The sequence below is a fragment of the Gopherus evgoodei genome, chromosome 10 (assembly GCF_007399415.2).
Source record: "Gopherus evgoodei ecotype Sinaloan lineage chromosome 10, rGopEvg1_v1.p, whole genome shotgun sequence".
Lineage (NCBI taxonomy): Eukaryota > Metazoa > Chordata > Testudines > Testudinidae > Gopherus > Gopherus evgoodei.
The window spans coordinates 27025819-27042531 of NC_044331.1; the positions used below are offsets into that span (position 1 = coordinate 27025819).

Below are 16713 nucleotides of genomic sequence, written 5' to 3' on the forward strand. Positions count from 1 at the left end.
TGTACAGTACAGTACTGCGTTAAACATAAACTACTAAAATATAAAGAGAAAGTAGTTTTGTTTGTTTTTTAAAGGTTTCAGAAGATATGGAAACTGTTTCTGTGCTTGTTCTCTTTAAATAAAGATGGTTGAAGACAGCATTTTTATTCTGCATAGTAAAGTTTCAAAGCTGTTTTAAGTCCAGTATTCAGCTGTAAACTTTTGAAAGAACCATAACGTTTTGTTCAAAGTTATGAACGTTTCAGAGTTATGAGCAACTTCTATTCCTGAGGTGGTGTAACGCTGAGGTTCTACTAGATATAGAATGGAGAATTTCAAAGCAGAAGCAACAGTGGGAAGCAAATCATTGAAAGAGTCTGTATTTTGATACCCAGCCTTGTGTTTTTAGGCAACTCCTGATCTGTTAAAGGGCCAGCAAGACCTCACGCAACAAACAAATGAGGAGACAGCAAAACAGATCCTTTACAATTACCTTAAGGAAGGGTTAGTAAACTTCATTAACTTTTATAGTAGAAATTGGAGATTGTGCCAGCTTGAGGATCTTTATTTAGTTTTTTGGGAGAGGTTATCTGGTTGCTGGAAGTATGTACCTCTAATCTTCTGGATGTTTTTCAGATTCCTCATCTCCATAGCAGTCTGTTCCTATGTGTTTTATATTCGACATAAAATATTGTGATGCACCGAGAACAATTAAGTAGTAGCATATGGTAGCTGAAAAATTACTGTGGAGACTTCACCATTAATATGAATATATAACAAAAAGAAAATTATTTTAAAACAACTTGTAAATTTTCTGTAAATACAGTTCTATAAGTATCCAATGCAGACGTCTTTGATTTGTTATGCAGAGTTAGTTGCCACTGGGACCACTGTCTTAGTAAAATACTACCTTGCATTGGATGGATGGATGATGTAATCCTTCTTTCTTAAAGAAGTTATAAATTAAATACACTATTGTTAAAATTTATACTGTAAACCAAAAAGGATAAATTAATTAAAAATTATACCACTTCACTATTCTGAAGCTCACCAATGTTCCTGAAGGTTATAAAGGATCTCAAAATTCCCATCTAATCAGAATGCATATGCTGTATATTGTTCAGGATCAGATTCTATATACTTTTTAAAAAACTAAAAATAAATGTATGGGTTGGTTAATTTAAAAAGAAGTGTATCTCCTGTGGTGTCAAAGTTCAGAAAATGTTTAAAAGCACAACACATGAATTGAGCTTCACATAAACTATTCCTAAATTAGTGTATAAAAAGTGGACTGTACACCTAAAAGTGTGAGGTAAGTTCCCTTTGTCCTTTTCATCAAGTGCCTTCTCCAGGTGAAAGATTGTCACATTTTTTGATGTTGTATATTCTGAAAGTAAACAATTTTTAAAAAGGGTGGGGGGCAGAGAATTTCTAACCGACACAATATACTTAACATTTCTATGCACCCCACCCCTCAAGCCTCTTAGGCTATTGATTTAGCAGAGTTTCTGATACTTTTGATATCCCGGAATGAGGGTGTTGTGACAATTGGGACATAGCAGGCAGGACTATGAGGGACCTAAACTTTATTGTGTTAAAGTTTCAGGCAGCTTGTTCAATAACTTACATGCAGAATACCCATCATTGCTATATTGGCCTTCAGCTCAGAATTGTAATCAAAGAACCAAGTAATTTTCCAGAAAATATTTGCAATTACATTTTAAAAAATAATTTATTTAAAGTATTTGTGGAATAGTAGTTTAAAATCTATTTCTAATTTGCTCCTAATTGATTTTATTATAATTGGATGCTTGCGGTTTATTCCAGCCAGAGCAAAATAGTTGGTGTCCTAAATCATACCATTGTTTACTTACATTGTGTCCATGTTTCAGAAGCACTGATAATGATGATGCCACAAAGAGGAAGGTGAACTTGGTTTTTGAGAAGATCCAGACTTTAAAGTCAAGAGCTGCTGGAAGTGCACAAGTAAATAATCAAATCACTTTTGTTCGTGTGTTTCATAGCTATAAAATAGTAAAGTACAGAACTGCATATCATTGTCTAAAACCATTTACATGGTTTGTAAAAGGAGACTAGGATGTGCGTAATACACACAGTAGGTGAGTTTGAAAAGTTGCAAAAAAAGTTACAAGCTGGATTTGTATACTGTGGCCCTGATCCAGCAAAGCACTTTAAGCATGCGAATAGCTTCGCTGACTTCAATGGGACTACTTGTGCTTACGGTTAAGCACGTTCTTAAGTAATTTGCTGAACTGGGGTCTCTGTGAAAGATTACATACATTTTTAAATGTTAGAGATAGCAGATTCCTTTACTCTTAAGTGCATTTTGCAGTTGTGTGTTGGAGACCCAAATTAAGGAATAACTAGGATTGCTGACTGTCTAATCACACAAACCTGAACACCCTTGCCCTGCTCCTTCCCTGAGGTCCTGCCCTGCCTCTTCTCTGAGGCCACATCCCATTCACTCCATTTCCCCCTCCCCTATCGCTCGCTTTCCCGACCCTCACTCACTTTCACCAGGCTGGGGCAGGGGGTTGAGGTAGAGGAGGGGGTGTGGACTCTGGGCTGGGGGATGGGGCTGAGGGGTTCAGAGTGTTGGAGGGGGCTCCTGGGGCTGAGGGTTGGGGTGTAGGAAGGGGTGCGGGCTGCAGGCTCTGGGAAGGAGTTTGGGTGATGGAAGGGGCTCCGGGCTGAGCCTGGGGCAGAGGGTTGGGGTGCGGTGGGGGGGTGCAGGGTGCAGGCTCTGGGAGAGAGTTTGGGTGTGGGGAGGGGGCTCTGGGCAGGGGGTTGGGCTGCAAGAGGGGATGAGGGATGCAGGCTCTGGCGGGGAGGTGCTTACCTTGGGCAGTGATGCAGCAGGGCTAAGGCAGGCTCCCTGCCTGACCTGGCCCCACACCACTCCCAGAAGTGGCTGGCATGTCACTGTGGCCCTGGGGAGGGAGGAAGGTGGCTCCACGTGCTGCCAGTGCCCACAAGCGCTGTTCCCACAGCTCCCATTAGCTGCAATTCCTGGTCACTGGGAGCTGCAGAGTCAGCAGTAGGGGCAGGGGCAGTATGTGGAGCTACCTGCCCCCCTCCCCTGGGGCTGCAGGAACATGCCAGCCGCTTTCGGTAGCTATGCTGAGCCAGGGCACACTGGGAGCCTGCCTTAGGTCTGTGGTGCCTCTGAACTTTCAGTGCCTAATATCTCCTGGTTTGGCTTCAGCAGACTCTGGAATATAGGGTGTGATTCCGGGAGACTCCCGGCAAAACCAGGAGGGTTGGCTAACCTAGTAACATTAGGATACCTCATTACTGTTTGAAGGTTATGTTGTCAATACCACTGTGGGTTAGTGCCAGGTTTACAATGGCTCCAGTGGCCCGTGCTCAGAAGGGGCCCTGGCCTGCTCCGCTTGTACTGCATCCCAAGACCCCACCAGCCTGCTGGCTCCCCACTGCCCATCACTTGCTCCTCAGGCCAAGGGCTCCTCTTTGCCCGTGGTCCCACACCCCTGTTCCTCTCTGCCCCCTGGCTAGACCCCAGTGCCCCTCTGGCTCTGGGCAGTCTCTGCTTCCCACCATCTGTGGGGCGCCACCTGACTCCCCGGAGCGGAGCTGCCTGGGACTGGTGCAGAAGCCCGGCCAGTCTCAGCTGGGTGGTGGGGAATGACAATGTGGGGGCTTGGCTGGGTCCCTCCAGGCAAGTGGGTCCTGAGGGAGCCCAGGCGAGACAGGCCCTGGCCTGGCTGATCACGCCACTCCTGAGAGACCAGGGTGATTCCTGGCACCCAGGACCAGCTCTGGCTGCATTGCTGGCTCAGCCCAGCAGACACAGTCACCTCCCAGCAGGGCTGGTGAATGTGGCCGGAAGGCAGGGGGTGGGGAGTGGGTCTCTGGGGGGTGCTGGGCTGTGAGGTGGCAGGGAAGATCTGTGTGTTGGGGCACTAGGGAATAGAGGTTCTGTCGGGGGTGCTGCGCAGTTGTGGTGGGCAGGGCCGTCATTAGGCATATGCAGCATACTCAGCTGTATAGGGCACCCAAAAATTTGGGGCACCACCGGGACAGCAGATAAGAGCGGGCTGGCTCCCGCACACCCCCAGTGCACGCTGCAGCCTCCTCAGGCTGGGGCTGTATTCACAGAGCTGAATGTGCCGGCATGGCACATTCTACATGAGGGAGAGGGTACAGGGGTCTCTGTGGGGAACTGTGACTCTCCGCTTTCGTGAGGCTTGATGTACTTTGGTGCCTCGTCCCTCCCCCCGACCCCCGGGCTGTGAGCCCAGGCTGCTGCAGTGTCTGCTGCATATGAAGCTCAGTGTGTGTTAGCATTGGGTGGGGATTCTTCTGGGGATCTGCGGGCAGGGGTGGTGGCTGTGCCCCAAGTCGAGCATAGGGGCACCAGTTTAATAATACTGCGTTGGGCCCCATAAATCCTAAGGATGGCCCTGGTGGTAGGGCTGTGGGCAGGGAGGCGCTGGGCAAGGGTGGTGGTGTGCAGGATGCTCTGTATTTGTGGGAAGGTTGGGGGAGGTGATTGGCATAGCGGGTCCAGGGGGGCTCTGGCCATAGGGAACTGGGGGAGGGGGTTTCCAGTGTTGGTCGTGGGTGTTGTGTGGCGCAGCACGTGCCCACCCCCGAGAGGAAGGTGGGCCACTATGTGTCTGGCAACTGCCAGTTTGTAAATAGTGCCCATGCCATGCCCATTGCCTCTGGCTGGCCCCTCGCTCTGGGGACTAACGTCCCCATGCCATTGCCTACATGGGGCCCCACAAATACATTTAAAAGGTTAATCCGGCCCTGCTGTGGGTGGGTGAATGTGATGTACTGAAGGTATTTTCCAGTGGTTGTGGCTATGTGGTGGAAGAGAGAGAGGAGACTTGTGTGAACTCCTAAAAGAAATTCCTGCTGATGTCTCATATGCATTGAAAAGTGATTGTGTTAAAGGAAAGGTTGCTGTTTATTGCTGTTGAAAAGAATACTGAGTGTCCTCTCGTTACAATGGCATGAATTGCTGCTTCTGCTGTGTGTGTTTTAAATAAAGAATTTGTCTAGGATGTTGTTTAAAAGCAACAGTGCAGTAACATAATTTGACAGTCTGCATATTCAAAAAATAAATATTACTATTACTTGCCAAGATATTAGTTGTGTTTTTTTAATTCTAAAAGAAACCTGAAAAAGCTTATTTGCTACCATGTTATTGATCAGAGGACTGTATTTGAAGTACCTTATCAATTTATTTTATTTTAGATTATAGGGGATCAGATTGAAAATATAAAACACAAGTGTATAATTATAAAAAGTATCTGTCCAAATTCTGCCCTCAGAACCATATACTCAGCTCCCAGTGATGTCTGTCAAAGGTGCACGCAGTAATCTCAGAGTGGAATTTGGCCTGAAGTATTAGTGGTTTATTCAATTGCTGTTTATTGAGTTTTACTTTTTTAGAGCTATACAACGCACACATGGTTCTTTTGAGATTTTTTCTGTGCTACTGGAAATAGGCCTAAAGTAAGCAACAAGAAGTTGAACAAGAATTACATCATATCTCAAACCATATTAAAACTGTCCCATGGTAACTTTCATAATTCTGGCTAATTATAAAAAACAAATTATCACTATGTTTTTTATTAGTTCTGTCAGTGGTTTAATTTCAGTTTTAAAAGGAAATCAAAAAGATTATATCTTGGACTTTTAGGATTAAACATCTCTGTTTAATTGTAGGTTTCTAATTCTTCAACTGAAGTCAGAGCATTGCTGGAACAAAAAACAGAACTAGAGAGCAAAGTTGCAGAGCTACAGAAAAAGCTGGATCTAGAAATTAGGGTATCATATTTTGTTACCTACATTATAAAGAATAGAAGTAGTATTGCAAATGTGATGTTCTAAACAAGTGACAATCAACCTGATAAAGCTAACATTTTCTTTTATGTAAGATTATGCTAAACTTCCCAGTGAACGTTCTGTCCCTGAACTAATGATTGTGAATGCTTTGTAAACTTTGTGTGCTTATGTAATATGGGGCTTTGAATTTTGGAACTTTTATGTGAATTTTGGAACTTTTATGCTGGTGTTTTGAGCTCAAGACCTAGAAGATTCTGTGGGTTTCTCATAATTCCTACATTTAAAAAAAAATCATTATTTATATATCAGTAAATATATGGTAAATTATGCTAATGTTCTCATATTAGTGAGCGGAATTTGCATAAGTGATTAATATATAGACAAGTGTGACCATTTTGCATCATATAGTTACACTTTTGCTTATATGGAAAATTCTTCTTTTTTTAAAGAGTGAGCTTTTCTAAAAATAATCTCTCCCCATTGTTTGCTTCACATAGCCCTTGGAATGCCATGATGGAGAATTACATAAATGAAACTTTCTTAAATAGCTGCAAAAGTAAAGCTTTAAAAAAATCTTTGTAACTATGGTGAGACATATTTGGTGTAGGAGATATACACTGTATTAATTCATGTAATTACTGATAAAACAGGTATAGCATTCGTTTTCAATCTGGAACTTGAAATGATTAAGTGCTAAAAAAGCACTGAAGAGGCTGTGGAAGCAACTTAGTTGTAATAGATTATAGTGTGCTTTAAGTCTGTGATAGCGATCAGTGTAGTGGAGACTGACTGACTAATACTGAGACGCCTTTCCTTTTCATATTTCTAATAAGAGTCCAGAAGCCATGCTTATCTTCTCCAATACAGGTCTTGTTATGAGATTTCATAGTCTAAGTAGTTCATTCTTTTTCAATTACAACATTGAAGTATTGAGAGTGAATCTTTTCATACCTTTAAAAACAGGGCCTTACATTTTGTTGTTAGCATTTTACCTCAGCTTAATACTTTCAATGTGTACAATTTAGAATCAGCAAAATGTCAAAGAAGAGAGAGAGACAACGAGAGCAACTCTGAAAGATCTACAACAGCAACTTGACAAAAGTGTACAAGAAAAAGATGCCTTAAAAAAGCATCTAGGAGAAAGCGAGAAGGAACTCAGGCAAAACTTAGAGGAGTGAGTTTCTTGTAGAAAACCTTTTTGTGGAGTTTGTTCCTCTATTAAATGTTGCAGATTAAATTTATCTATCACTCCCTCCCACTGTCGGCCTCCCCGCCAAGTTTATGCTTAGAAGGCACTAACCCAATACAATAGCAAGTAGTGCTACTTTTATTATTACCTGAAGTGTTTAAACTATTACCTCAAAACTGACCATCTGGGGGTATTTGAGGCAAAACTAAGATTTTTTTTTTTTTAATTTTAAAATTTGTTTTAATGAGGGTTGTACTTATACTGCATGGTCATCCAGTACAGATAGGTTTCTTAAAACACAGAAATGCATGAGCACTGCAGCCAACAATGTTATCAATGAAAAGGATTAAGTCTAAAATAAAGTTCAGTTTTCCACATGTGCATATTTGCTGCATAAGAGAATATCCCATTTTTACCATTAGAGTGAAGACAAAGTCTCATTCTCCTTTGTGGGGGAGATGACCAATCTGCCCTGCACAGCTTCCACTATTATTGCCTCATTCGATCCCATCCCAGGCTGGGAGAGTGAGAGCAGAGTTTTATGGTACTTGAAAAACAATTTTAACACCACTATAAACCTAAACATTTCTTTCCCCCCTTGATGAGACTTTTTCAAGTGAAGATGGAACGGGAACAGCACCAAACTGAAATCAGGGACCTTGAAGACCAGCTGTCTGAAATGCATGATGAATTGGATAATGCAAAGCATGCTGTGGATGGAGAGAAAGAGGTTCTGATAGAGGTCAGTAATAAAAAAAAGCTCAAGAATAACGTGTTTGAGGATATCCTGAACAGTTGTATCTATGTCCCATTGAATGGGAGTTGTGGAAACAAGTATCTAACATTAAAGATTGTCAGCTAGTAGATACTGGCTTCCTCTTTATATAGAGGACTCTGGGATGAGATATGAACTGCTTTGGTGTTTATCTTTCAACTTGTCGTCAGTGCTGTCTTTGTAGGACATGAAAGTACACTACTGAGACACAGCAGACTAAGAAAACATAGTAACTTTCATGTAAAGTATTTTGTTGCAGTTTTAAAAATCCTCCAAACAAATCTGCCAGAGTTCTCAATAGAAAAGACTCTGATGAGCAGAGAATGGCTTGAGTAAAACTCCTGGGAGCTAAAGATATCCTTCATTTAACTGATTTGAAAAGCATACATGCAATCTGTGGTGTGACAGATATAGCAGAGTAATCTTTCAGGCCAGTTATGTCCTTCATCATGGCTTTTATTTTCTGAGGATTTTAGCATGCAGTTTATAAGCTAGCTTTACATGGATAGAAAAGAAAACAGAGAAATACCTACAGTCTGGGCTCCCACCTCGCCCTGTAGGGAATGAGTGTAGCACATTCATTGAAGGATCTTAATTCATATTTGTAAAATGGTTCAAGTCTCATATCACCCCTACAATGCAGTTAAGCTTTATCCCAGTTTTACAGACTGAAGTAATGAGGGATACAAAATGGAATAAAAAGGTTGTAAGCGTGACTCATCCAAAGTCAGGGGTGGCTCTAGACATTTCGCTGCCCCAAGCACGGCGTCATGCCACAGGGGGCACTCTGCCGATCGCCGGTCCCGTGGCTCCGGTGGACCTCCTGAAGGCTTGCCTGCGGAGGGTCCACTGGTCCCGTGGCTTTGGTGGACCTCCCGCAGGCGTGCCTGCAGAGGATCCATTGGTTCTGCGGCTCCGGCATGCCTGTGGGAGGTCCACCGAAGCTGCGGGACCAGCGGACCCTCCGCAGGTATGCCACCGAAGGCTGCCTGCCTGCTGCCCTCCCGGCGACCGGCAGAGCGCCCCCCGTGGCATGCCGCTCCAAGCATGCGCTTGGTGTGCTGGGGCCTGGAGCCGCCCCTGTCCAAAGTTACAGTGAGTCGGGCTGATCCAGGAATAGAGTTAAGCTCTGTCTATTAGAGCACATTTCTTTAATACAAGATTATAAAGAAAAGCTGATCACAGCAAAGCAAGTAAGAAGCACTTTGTCACATCGTTGCTTAAATATGCATGTAGAGCAATAAAAGAAAATGTTACTTCGGAGGTGGCCGTAACAAAAACATGCAGGAGGAGTAGAAAAGAGAGGAGAGCAGTACCCAACCATCAACAGACATCTAGGAGATTTACTGTGCTCTGTGTGAAAATTAGCAAGGCCTGCGAGAGAAGCAGCAGAGCCAGTTGAGATGACACAGCTGAACCAAGGAGAAGATACTTTTTATCATATCCTGTAACTGAAACACTATAGTTGTATAGAAACTGATTATGTGCTTTCCATTATCCATTTGCTAGAACCAGATAAAAAAGAGGTGTTTTAATTTGAGGGTTTTCTAAATGTTTTTAGGAGCTGATGCAAATGAAGCAGGATCTGCAAGAAATATTCATGACAAAAGAACAACAAGAAGAAATATTGAGAAAAAGAGAACGAGAACTGACTGCTTTAAAAGGAGCGTTGAAAGAAGAAGTATCTAACCATGACCTGGAGATAGATAAACTTAAAGAACAACATGACAAAGAACTTCAGAATCTAAGAGAGGCTCTAGAAGAAGCAAGAAAGGTGAGCTTAATGGTGACAATGCTTTTTTGTGAGAAAAAATTAACCTTTGCCAGGCTTTTTGGATTATATGCTTTCAAATCCTGCTCTGACCTCAGCACAATAAAATAGTTAAAGTTTTGAGCTAGATTGGGGTGGCCCACATGTGGCTCTTCAGAAGTTAATATGCGACTCCTTGTATAGGCACCAACTCTGGGGCTGGAGCTATAAGCATCAACTTTCCAATGTGCGGGTTGGGAGGGGTGTGCTCACCGCTCAACCCCTGGCTCTGTCACAGGCCCTGAAGCTCCCATGCTCTCACTACTCCCCCTCCGTCCTGGAGCCTCCCACATGCCAGGAAACAGCTGATCCAGAGGTGAAAGGAGGGAGGGGAGGCGCTGATCGGCGGGGGCTGCCAGTGGGCGGGAGGTCCTGGGAGTGGGGCGGGGGAGCTGACGTATTACTGTGGCTCTTTGGCAATGTACATTGGTAAATTCTGTCTCCTTCTCAGGCTCAGGTTGGCCACCCCTGAGCTGGATCCTCAGCTGGTGTACTTCACTAATTTCTGTGGAGCTATGCTGATTTACAACAGATGAAATTCTGACCCAAAGTCAAATAAATATTTACCACTTGCTTAATTTTGCTTCTCTGTAGACAGTGAAAGAGAGTGTATGACAGAAAGGTGTGGTAAACCCAATGGCATGACTGAAACACTGAGGGTTGTCTTTAGATTGTCAAATGCATCTTGCTCACCAAAGATGATAATAAGATGGTCTTTCTGGATAGGACCAGGAGTCTTTCTGAGAAGTGTGAATCTGATGCTGTTCTCCAGAGGGATCCTTCCAGAAGCTTCTCAGGATACAAAGCAACTGGGAGTCTTTGTACGCTTTTTCTAAGTGTTTTCATAGAATTTGAATTTTATTCTTATGGCAGGAGGCTGGTGTGTCCATTAAGTTTGGGAGTTCCGAAATGAAACAAACATACCATAGCCCTTTCCAAAATGGTACCACCCAGCCCTATGCATAGTATTGTGATCATAGTAGACAGGAATCAGTTATGTTTCGGGAGTGGAGGGATTGCAAAATAGTTTTGCAGGTCCAATCAAAAATGCTCAGGTTAGCTCTGAACTACTCATCTGATCTGTATATCTTTTGGTACTAGGTGATTTGTGGGTATCTTGATATTACTGGACCAAAATATACTGAAAAATGAAAATAAAATTAGGCTTTTGAAAGAAGGCTCTGTTTTATGTCTAGTGTGAGGGGAAAATACATTTATAGAAAATGCTGTGAAAGGCGCTGTCTATTTGTTGTTTCTGATACAAGTACTATTTATTTGAATGGTTTAAAAACTCAGATGTTTAGATGTTTACACACATCAGTTTATTTGTAGAGTGCAGTATCTCTTGTTGAGTTTGTCTGGATGACCAAATTTGTCATTTTCCTTTATCTGCATGCTTATATTGAGATATTTGCTTCATGGTGAGCTGCTTCAAGTAAATTAGTCTTTTTTTTAAAAGAGAGAGAGAACTGGAACTCTTAAAATCATTTTTTTATTATACAATAATTGTTGTGACAGCTGAACCCCAATGAACCATCTTTCAAAGCTACTCCTTTTACTGTATTTCAGTTATGGAGCTGTAATTGCAAATGACAGGAAATGAATGAGTAGTCTGTTTGGTACAACAATAAAGCAGTCTGGGAAACAGCTCTATAACTGGGTTGCTGTGGCTAAGAGGTAGTTTATAAATAGCTATTCTTTACTTGCCTGGCATAGACTCTGATAGTTTAGTCTGATATACAAAAGTGAAACTTAATTCATTTTCATTGCTCTCAGGGCACCTCCTGCTCTGTCTTTTTACTTTCAGTGATTTTCTGTTATTTAACTAAAACAGTTTATCACAATGATTACAAGCATTTTTATTCCTCAAATGATTAGCAAGAAAAAATCAGATGGAAAGAACATTTGACTAAGACTAGTTGTGGTATATTTGACAGACCATCTATCAGGAGACTATAACTTGCCTTTTGAGGGAGATAGACTCTGCTGTAATGGGTCATTTCCATATCTTGATTACTATTATCTTATAAATGACTTAATTTATTAGTCTCACAACTATGTGGTGGATACACAATCATCTACTGTGAAAAGCATAGTTTATATAAGAGAAGTTGTGTTGACCTGTTTGTGTTGTTTGCATTATTAGAGAATGGAAAGATTTACATTGTAGGACAGGATACAGGAAGTTTACATTAAAGGTTGCTGAAAAGAGTCATTGTATTGTATGTAATGAATCAAGCAGATGTGTAAATACTGTAGGAATAGTTTACACACAGGAGAAAGGAATACTGGTATCTTGTACATGGGGCTACATGGGCATCAGTGTGCATACAGGGTTGTTTGTTTATCGTGTTGCATCCCTGGCCTCACATTCCCTGTACCAAATAATGTTATTTATAATTTGTCGTAGCCTTAAAAGGAACTGTTTTCCCTGCAAACAGGAAGGGATCTTTGTAGCAATCCTAGATCAATAGAAATGTTTTCCACTCTTGCAGATACCAAGTGGATTGGCAGGTAGAGTACTGAGCTCTTACAGTATGCATGACTAGCACACCACTTGTATGTCTTTCATAACACAGAACATAGCCAGGGTAATCTGATGGGAGTCCAGAGGCAGATGTCTGTCACATGTGCAGCTCTGTACATACATACGCTTACTGATTTGATGGTTGGTTTTGCCACAGATCATTGGTAAATCATAGTGTGATGATATTTAAGTATTGAATTAAAGTTTTCATATTAAGACCTTCATTGTCTTTCCTGTAACAACCTTCCTCCCTGACTTTTGTGTCCTATCATTGCTTTAGTTTTCATTTTGGTGTCCCTGATTGACAGTCACGCTTGCCACAGAGAACATTGTTTCACTTGTCAGTGAAATGCTCCCAGACTCTCAGTAAGACAAAGAGAATACACTGGTTCTTCATTTAATAATACTTCTGCACTTCTGTAGAATTTAATGGCACCTCTCTGATGACAGTCAGGGATGTAGAAGTAAGGAATAAGAATCCCTTTGCCAGCCACTAAAATGCAGTCCTCTCTGCTGTGGAATGCAGTGTAGTACAGAAGAACACTACACAGCAGTTTAGGGAAGAAGGTGGAGTATTTTGCCCAATAGATAACAATATCTGTGGGCGTTTAGGGAGGCAGCATGTAATTATGAGTTGGAACTTGGTCAGCACAAGACAACATTGCTACTCTTATGAAAAATCACATGGAAACTTTAATGATCACATGTTGGCAGGTCAAGTACGTTTTTTATGACACTTTTTTTCAAAGACAGCACCTCCAGTGGGTTCCCCCTCCTTGTTATTTTTAACTGTTAAGCACCACCAGTGTGCTCAGTGTAGTAGGAGGCATGGAAGAAGACAATAATCCCTGTTCCAAAGTGTTTTTAATCTTATACAGAAAGAATACAAAAACAGAGTCCTATTCTGGGTCTTTTTTAACTGAGTATTCTTTTTGGTAATGGGCGGGTGACGACTATTTTGTGAAATTACGGTAGCATTTTACACTTAATTGGGGGAAAATGAACTGCTGAGAATCATATATTGAGAAATCAGTTGCATGTGGATTCACAAAGCCACAATCACCACCACCTTGAAAACCTGCTATCCCTTAGAAATGTCTCTAGTCTAAGTACTGAGCAGGTCAGTTCCTGCCTACCTTATGAGATCACTATCTCTATTTAAGTTGAATAATGTAATGCTTGGTTTAAAAAAGCAATTCCAGAGATGCAATCTTCAGTTGTAATTGATGCATCCATGTTAATTTTGCCTTTGGAGAGTGTTTTTCTAAAAATTCTGCACTAATTTATTTTCTGGGTCTTTAAAGCATAAAACATATGACTCTGTAATAGAATTTCATAATCTCCAAAGTGCATCACCATGAAACAAAGTTTTTGCACATGTAAAAATCTACTTAATGATCTTGGCAAGTCATTAGACATAGTCTATAAGGTACAGATTATAGGATCAGTCTTTCTGTGAAAATATAGAGTGTAATTTATTTATTTTTTGAGGCTCTCTTAACCTCCTGTATGTTTTATTGCAGGCATATTATCTGAAAGTAAGTCCAATGCTTGTGTCTTCATATGTCTGTGTGACAATGCCATCAGTGAGGCCCTTAAATCTTTATCAGTTGGGTAGCAGTGTCTGCTTACTTATTTTAAGGTGGCTCTTGTCTCAACAAATAGTTATGGCTTATCCTAGTTAAGTTTGGTAAGATAGGGATGGAGAGGAAACTTATTCAACAAGCTGCAGTACAAGCTTAGAACATTAGTTAATATTTTACTATATTCTTTGCGTCTACTTATGACCTTGACAAAACTGTTGGTGTAAGCCAATCTGAGCATGTCATGATACATAGCTAAGAAAATAATATGACACTGAAATAACTATTTCTTGAGAGGTTAATTCTTTCTCTGATCTTGCTATTGTAACCATGTTAAATGCTCAGTATTAGGTCCTGTTTACATTATGAAATAAAATTTCTTGTTTAGTATGTTCTGTGTAACAAAGGTATTACGAACACAGGCACCTGAATGTTGGGCTGGAATCTTTTGTTCCTTTTCCCAGATGAAAATCCAAGTAGTTTTGAAAATGATATTGGGTATATAACACAAAACAGTGAAAGTGTTCCTGGCTAGAAAAAATATTCAACTGCCTGACAGGTGGTTTGATTTTACTTAAAACATTTGTTCTTCGGTTATCCTATTTTGAGGTAGTCACTTACTAGAAAACAATTGATAAAGAGATTATAGTTGTTAATGGAGGGGAAAATACTGTTTGATCTTGTATTTAGATATATGTGCTTACCTCCTGTAATGCAGTGAGGATTCAGGATAGTTGCAGCACATACCACTCGGGGGTCAGAGATAAACATACCTTTAAAACTCTAGTTAATGACTGACTAAGAACCAGTAACCTCCAAAAGCACAGGAATATGTTAAAAACAGACAATTTCTTTTTGAAAAGAGGGGAATCATAAATAAAAAAGATGACTGTTAGAACTGTAATAGATTTGTCATGTAGTTATAATTGCCTGCCATCACTACTTCTCTTGGGTTTGGTACTCTTTGTATTTCAATTTGCTTTCACCCAATCTTTCTGTTCCCCTTTACCAAAGTCTGGGTTTTTGTCACCTATCCAATGAAATTTTGGACTTGTTAGCGGTTTTCATCCCAAGATTAACAGCGCTTTATAAAGTTATATGCAAGTTTAAATGATTTACACAAATCTGCAAAATGAAAAAGCAAGAGAATTGGGAATAGAAATAAAATCACATTATTCCTAATCATGAGCTTTAATGACTAGATGACACTGCCTCAATAATTAATTCTACTTTAGGGGGACTTGTTTTCACTGTAAATATACAATTATAACTCAAGTGTTGCTCCTAACTTGAGTCCCATCCACACTCATACCTTTAACTTGAGTGTGGATGTGCTTTTAACTCAATTTAGCTGGGCTTTCAAGGAGTACGGACTACAGCTTGTGTTAGCACAACTTGTCGGTTGCTAATACTTTCACTGTTTGCTGCTAATCCAGTCACTTTGCAGTTCACATATTCGTTCACCATGTGGCAACTCTCACTGAAGGTAGGCTAATTTAAGAGCCGTTCTGCAAAGTTAACTATTTTCTGTTGGAAAATGCAGTTTCAGCAAAATCCAAAAATTTTTATGGGAAAATGTTCTTTTTTCTGTTGAGAAAATTGCAATAAAATTTCATTAAGGTGAGCTCACCCCAGACTGGAATATTTTTGAACCCACTCAATACCACGAAACATTAAACTTCATTTTCCTATCACATTGTCTATGGGAGTTGTAGTTCTGATCTCCATTCTCTCCTATTGGCCTGACACCTTGGAGGACTACATCTGCTATTAGGTAATGTGCTAATTAATTCTGACTTGAGTTGTGTGATGCATTATAGGAGAGATGGCCGAGCCAGGCCTGTAGGAGAGAATAAAGGCATCAGACTCTCAAACTACAGCTTCCATAAGGCAATGTATCACAATGGGAAAATGCAGCTTAATGTTGAAACGAGTGTTTTGAAATGTTTTGAGTCATTTCAGCAAACTTAAATGAAACATTTCAATTCTGGAAAGGTCAAAATGTTGTGCGTATGCATTATGATAGTCTTTAATTACATTATCACATACATTTTTATTCTGTTTGACCGCTGCCTTATTTGATGCACAGAATGGATGGTACTCAGTGAACAGCTATTCCATATTTTTATTTTCTTCTCATTGCTCATCGTGTGGTCCTAGGCTTTTTTTACTGCACGCAATTCAAACTGTGCTCAGAAGACAGAATTATTAATTTCCTCATGGGCTTTTTAATGGTGCTTATCACTATAGTATCTGAGTGTTTTACAAATGTGAATTAATTTATCTTCACAACACCCCTTGGAGGTGAGGGGGTGGTAGATGGGGAACTAAGGCACAGAGATTAATGTCAAGAGTATCCACTAATTTTGCGTGCCCAATTTGGGACATGTAGGACCTGATTTTTCAGAGCACAGCTGCCAGTGAGCCTGGTGCCCACCCCAGTGGGCAGGGCTGGGAGTGGTACAGCCACACCAGAGTTGCTGCCTGGTCTGGGTTCCCAGTAGAGCCCTGCAGCTCCATGAATATAAATGGTGTATCCACACAGGGCTCTACTTATAGTAAAGTCTCAGTCCTGTGCCAAGTGAAGTCAGTGATAAAATTACCAACACCTTCTAGGGAAGCACTATCAAGGCCTGTTTTTGTAACCTGGGTCATCCACTGCAGCCTACTTGCCTAGGTCCAGGGACCACTATAAATCTATTTATTATGCAGGACAAAAGAAAAATAAACTATTTGTTCTTAATAGTAACCTTTACTCAGGGCTTGTCTATATGCAGAGTTGTACCAATTTACCTCTTAATTAAACAGGTTCAAATGGCTGGGTGGACATGCTTATTTCAGTTTAAATTAAATGGATTAGGAACACGTTTAAACCAAAATAAACCTTAAACTGAAATAAGCACCCACACAGCCTTATGTACTGGTTTAATTAAACCAGTTTACATATACCAGTGGAAATGCATGTGTAGAAAAGGCCACAGTATTTTATAGTTTTCAGGGTAGAAGTGG

The 16713-nt window shown here is 40.9% G+C and overlaps 1 protein-coding gene across 1 annotated transcript in view; it reads left to right on the forward strand.

Annotated features, from left to right (window-relative positions):
- CGNL1 (cingulin like 1) overlaps positions 1 to 16713 on the forward strand; it is a 113570-nt gene that overhangs the window by 41987 nt on the left and 54870 nt on the right. The window contains 6 exon segments of the mRNA XM_030578895.1: positions 389 to 483; positions 1872 to 1965; positions 5701 to 5802; positions 6846 to 6994; positions 7616 to 7751; positions 9346 to 9558. Coding sequence (XP_030434755.1) covers positions 389 to 483; positions 1872 to 1965; positions 5701 to 5802; positions 6846 to 6994; positions 7616 to 7751; positions 9346 to 9558 — 789 coding nt within the window.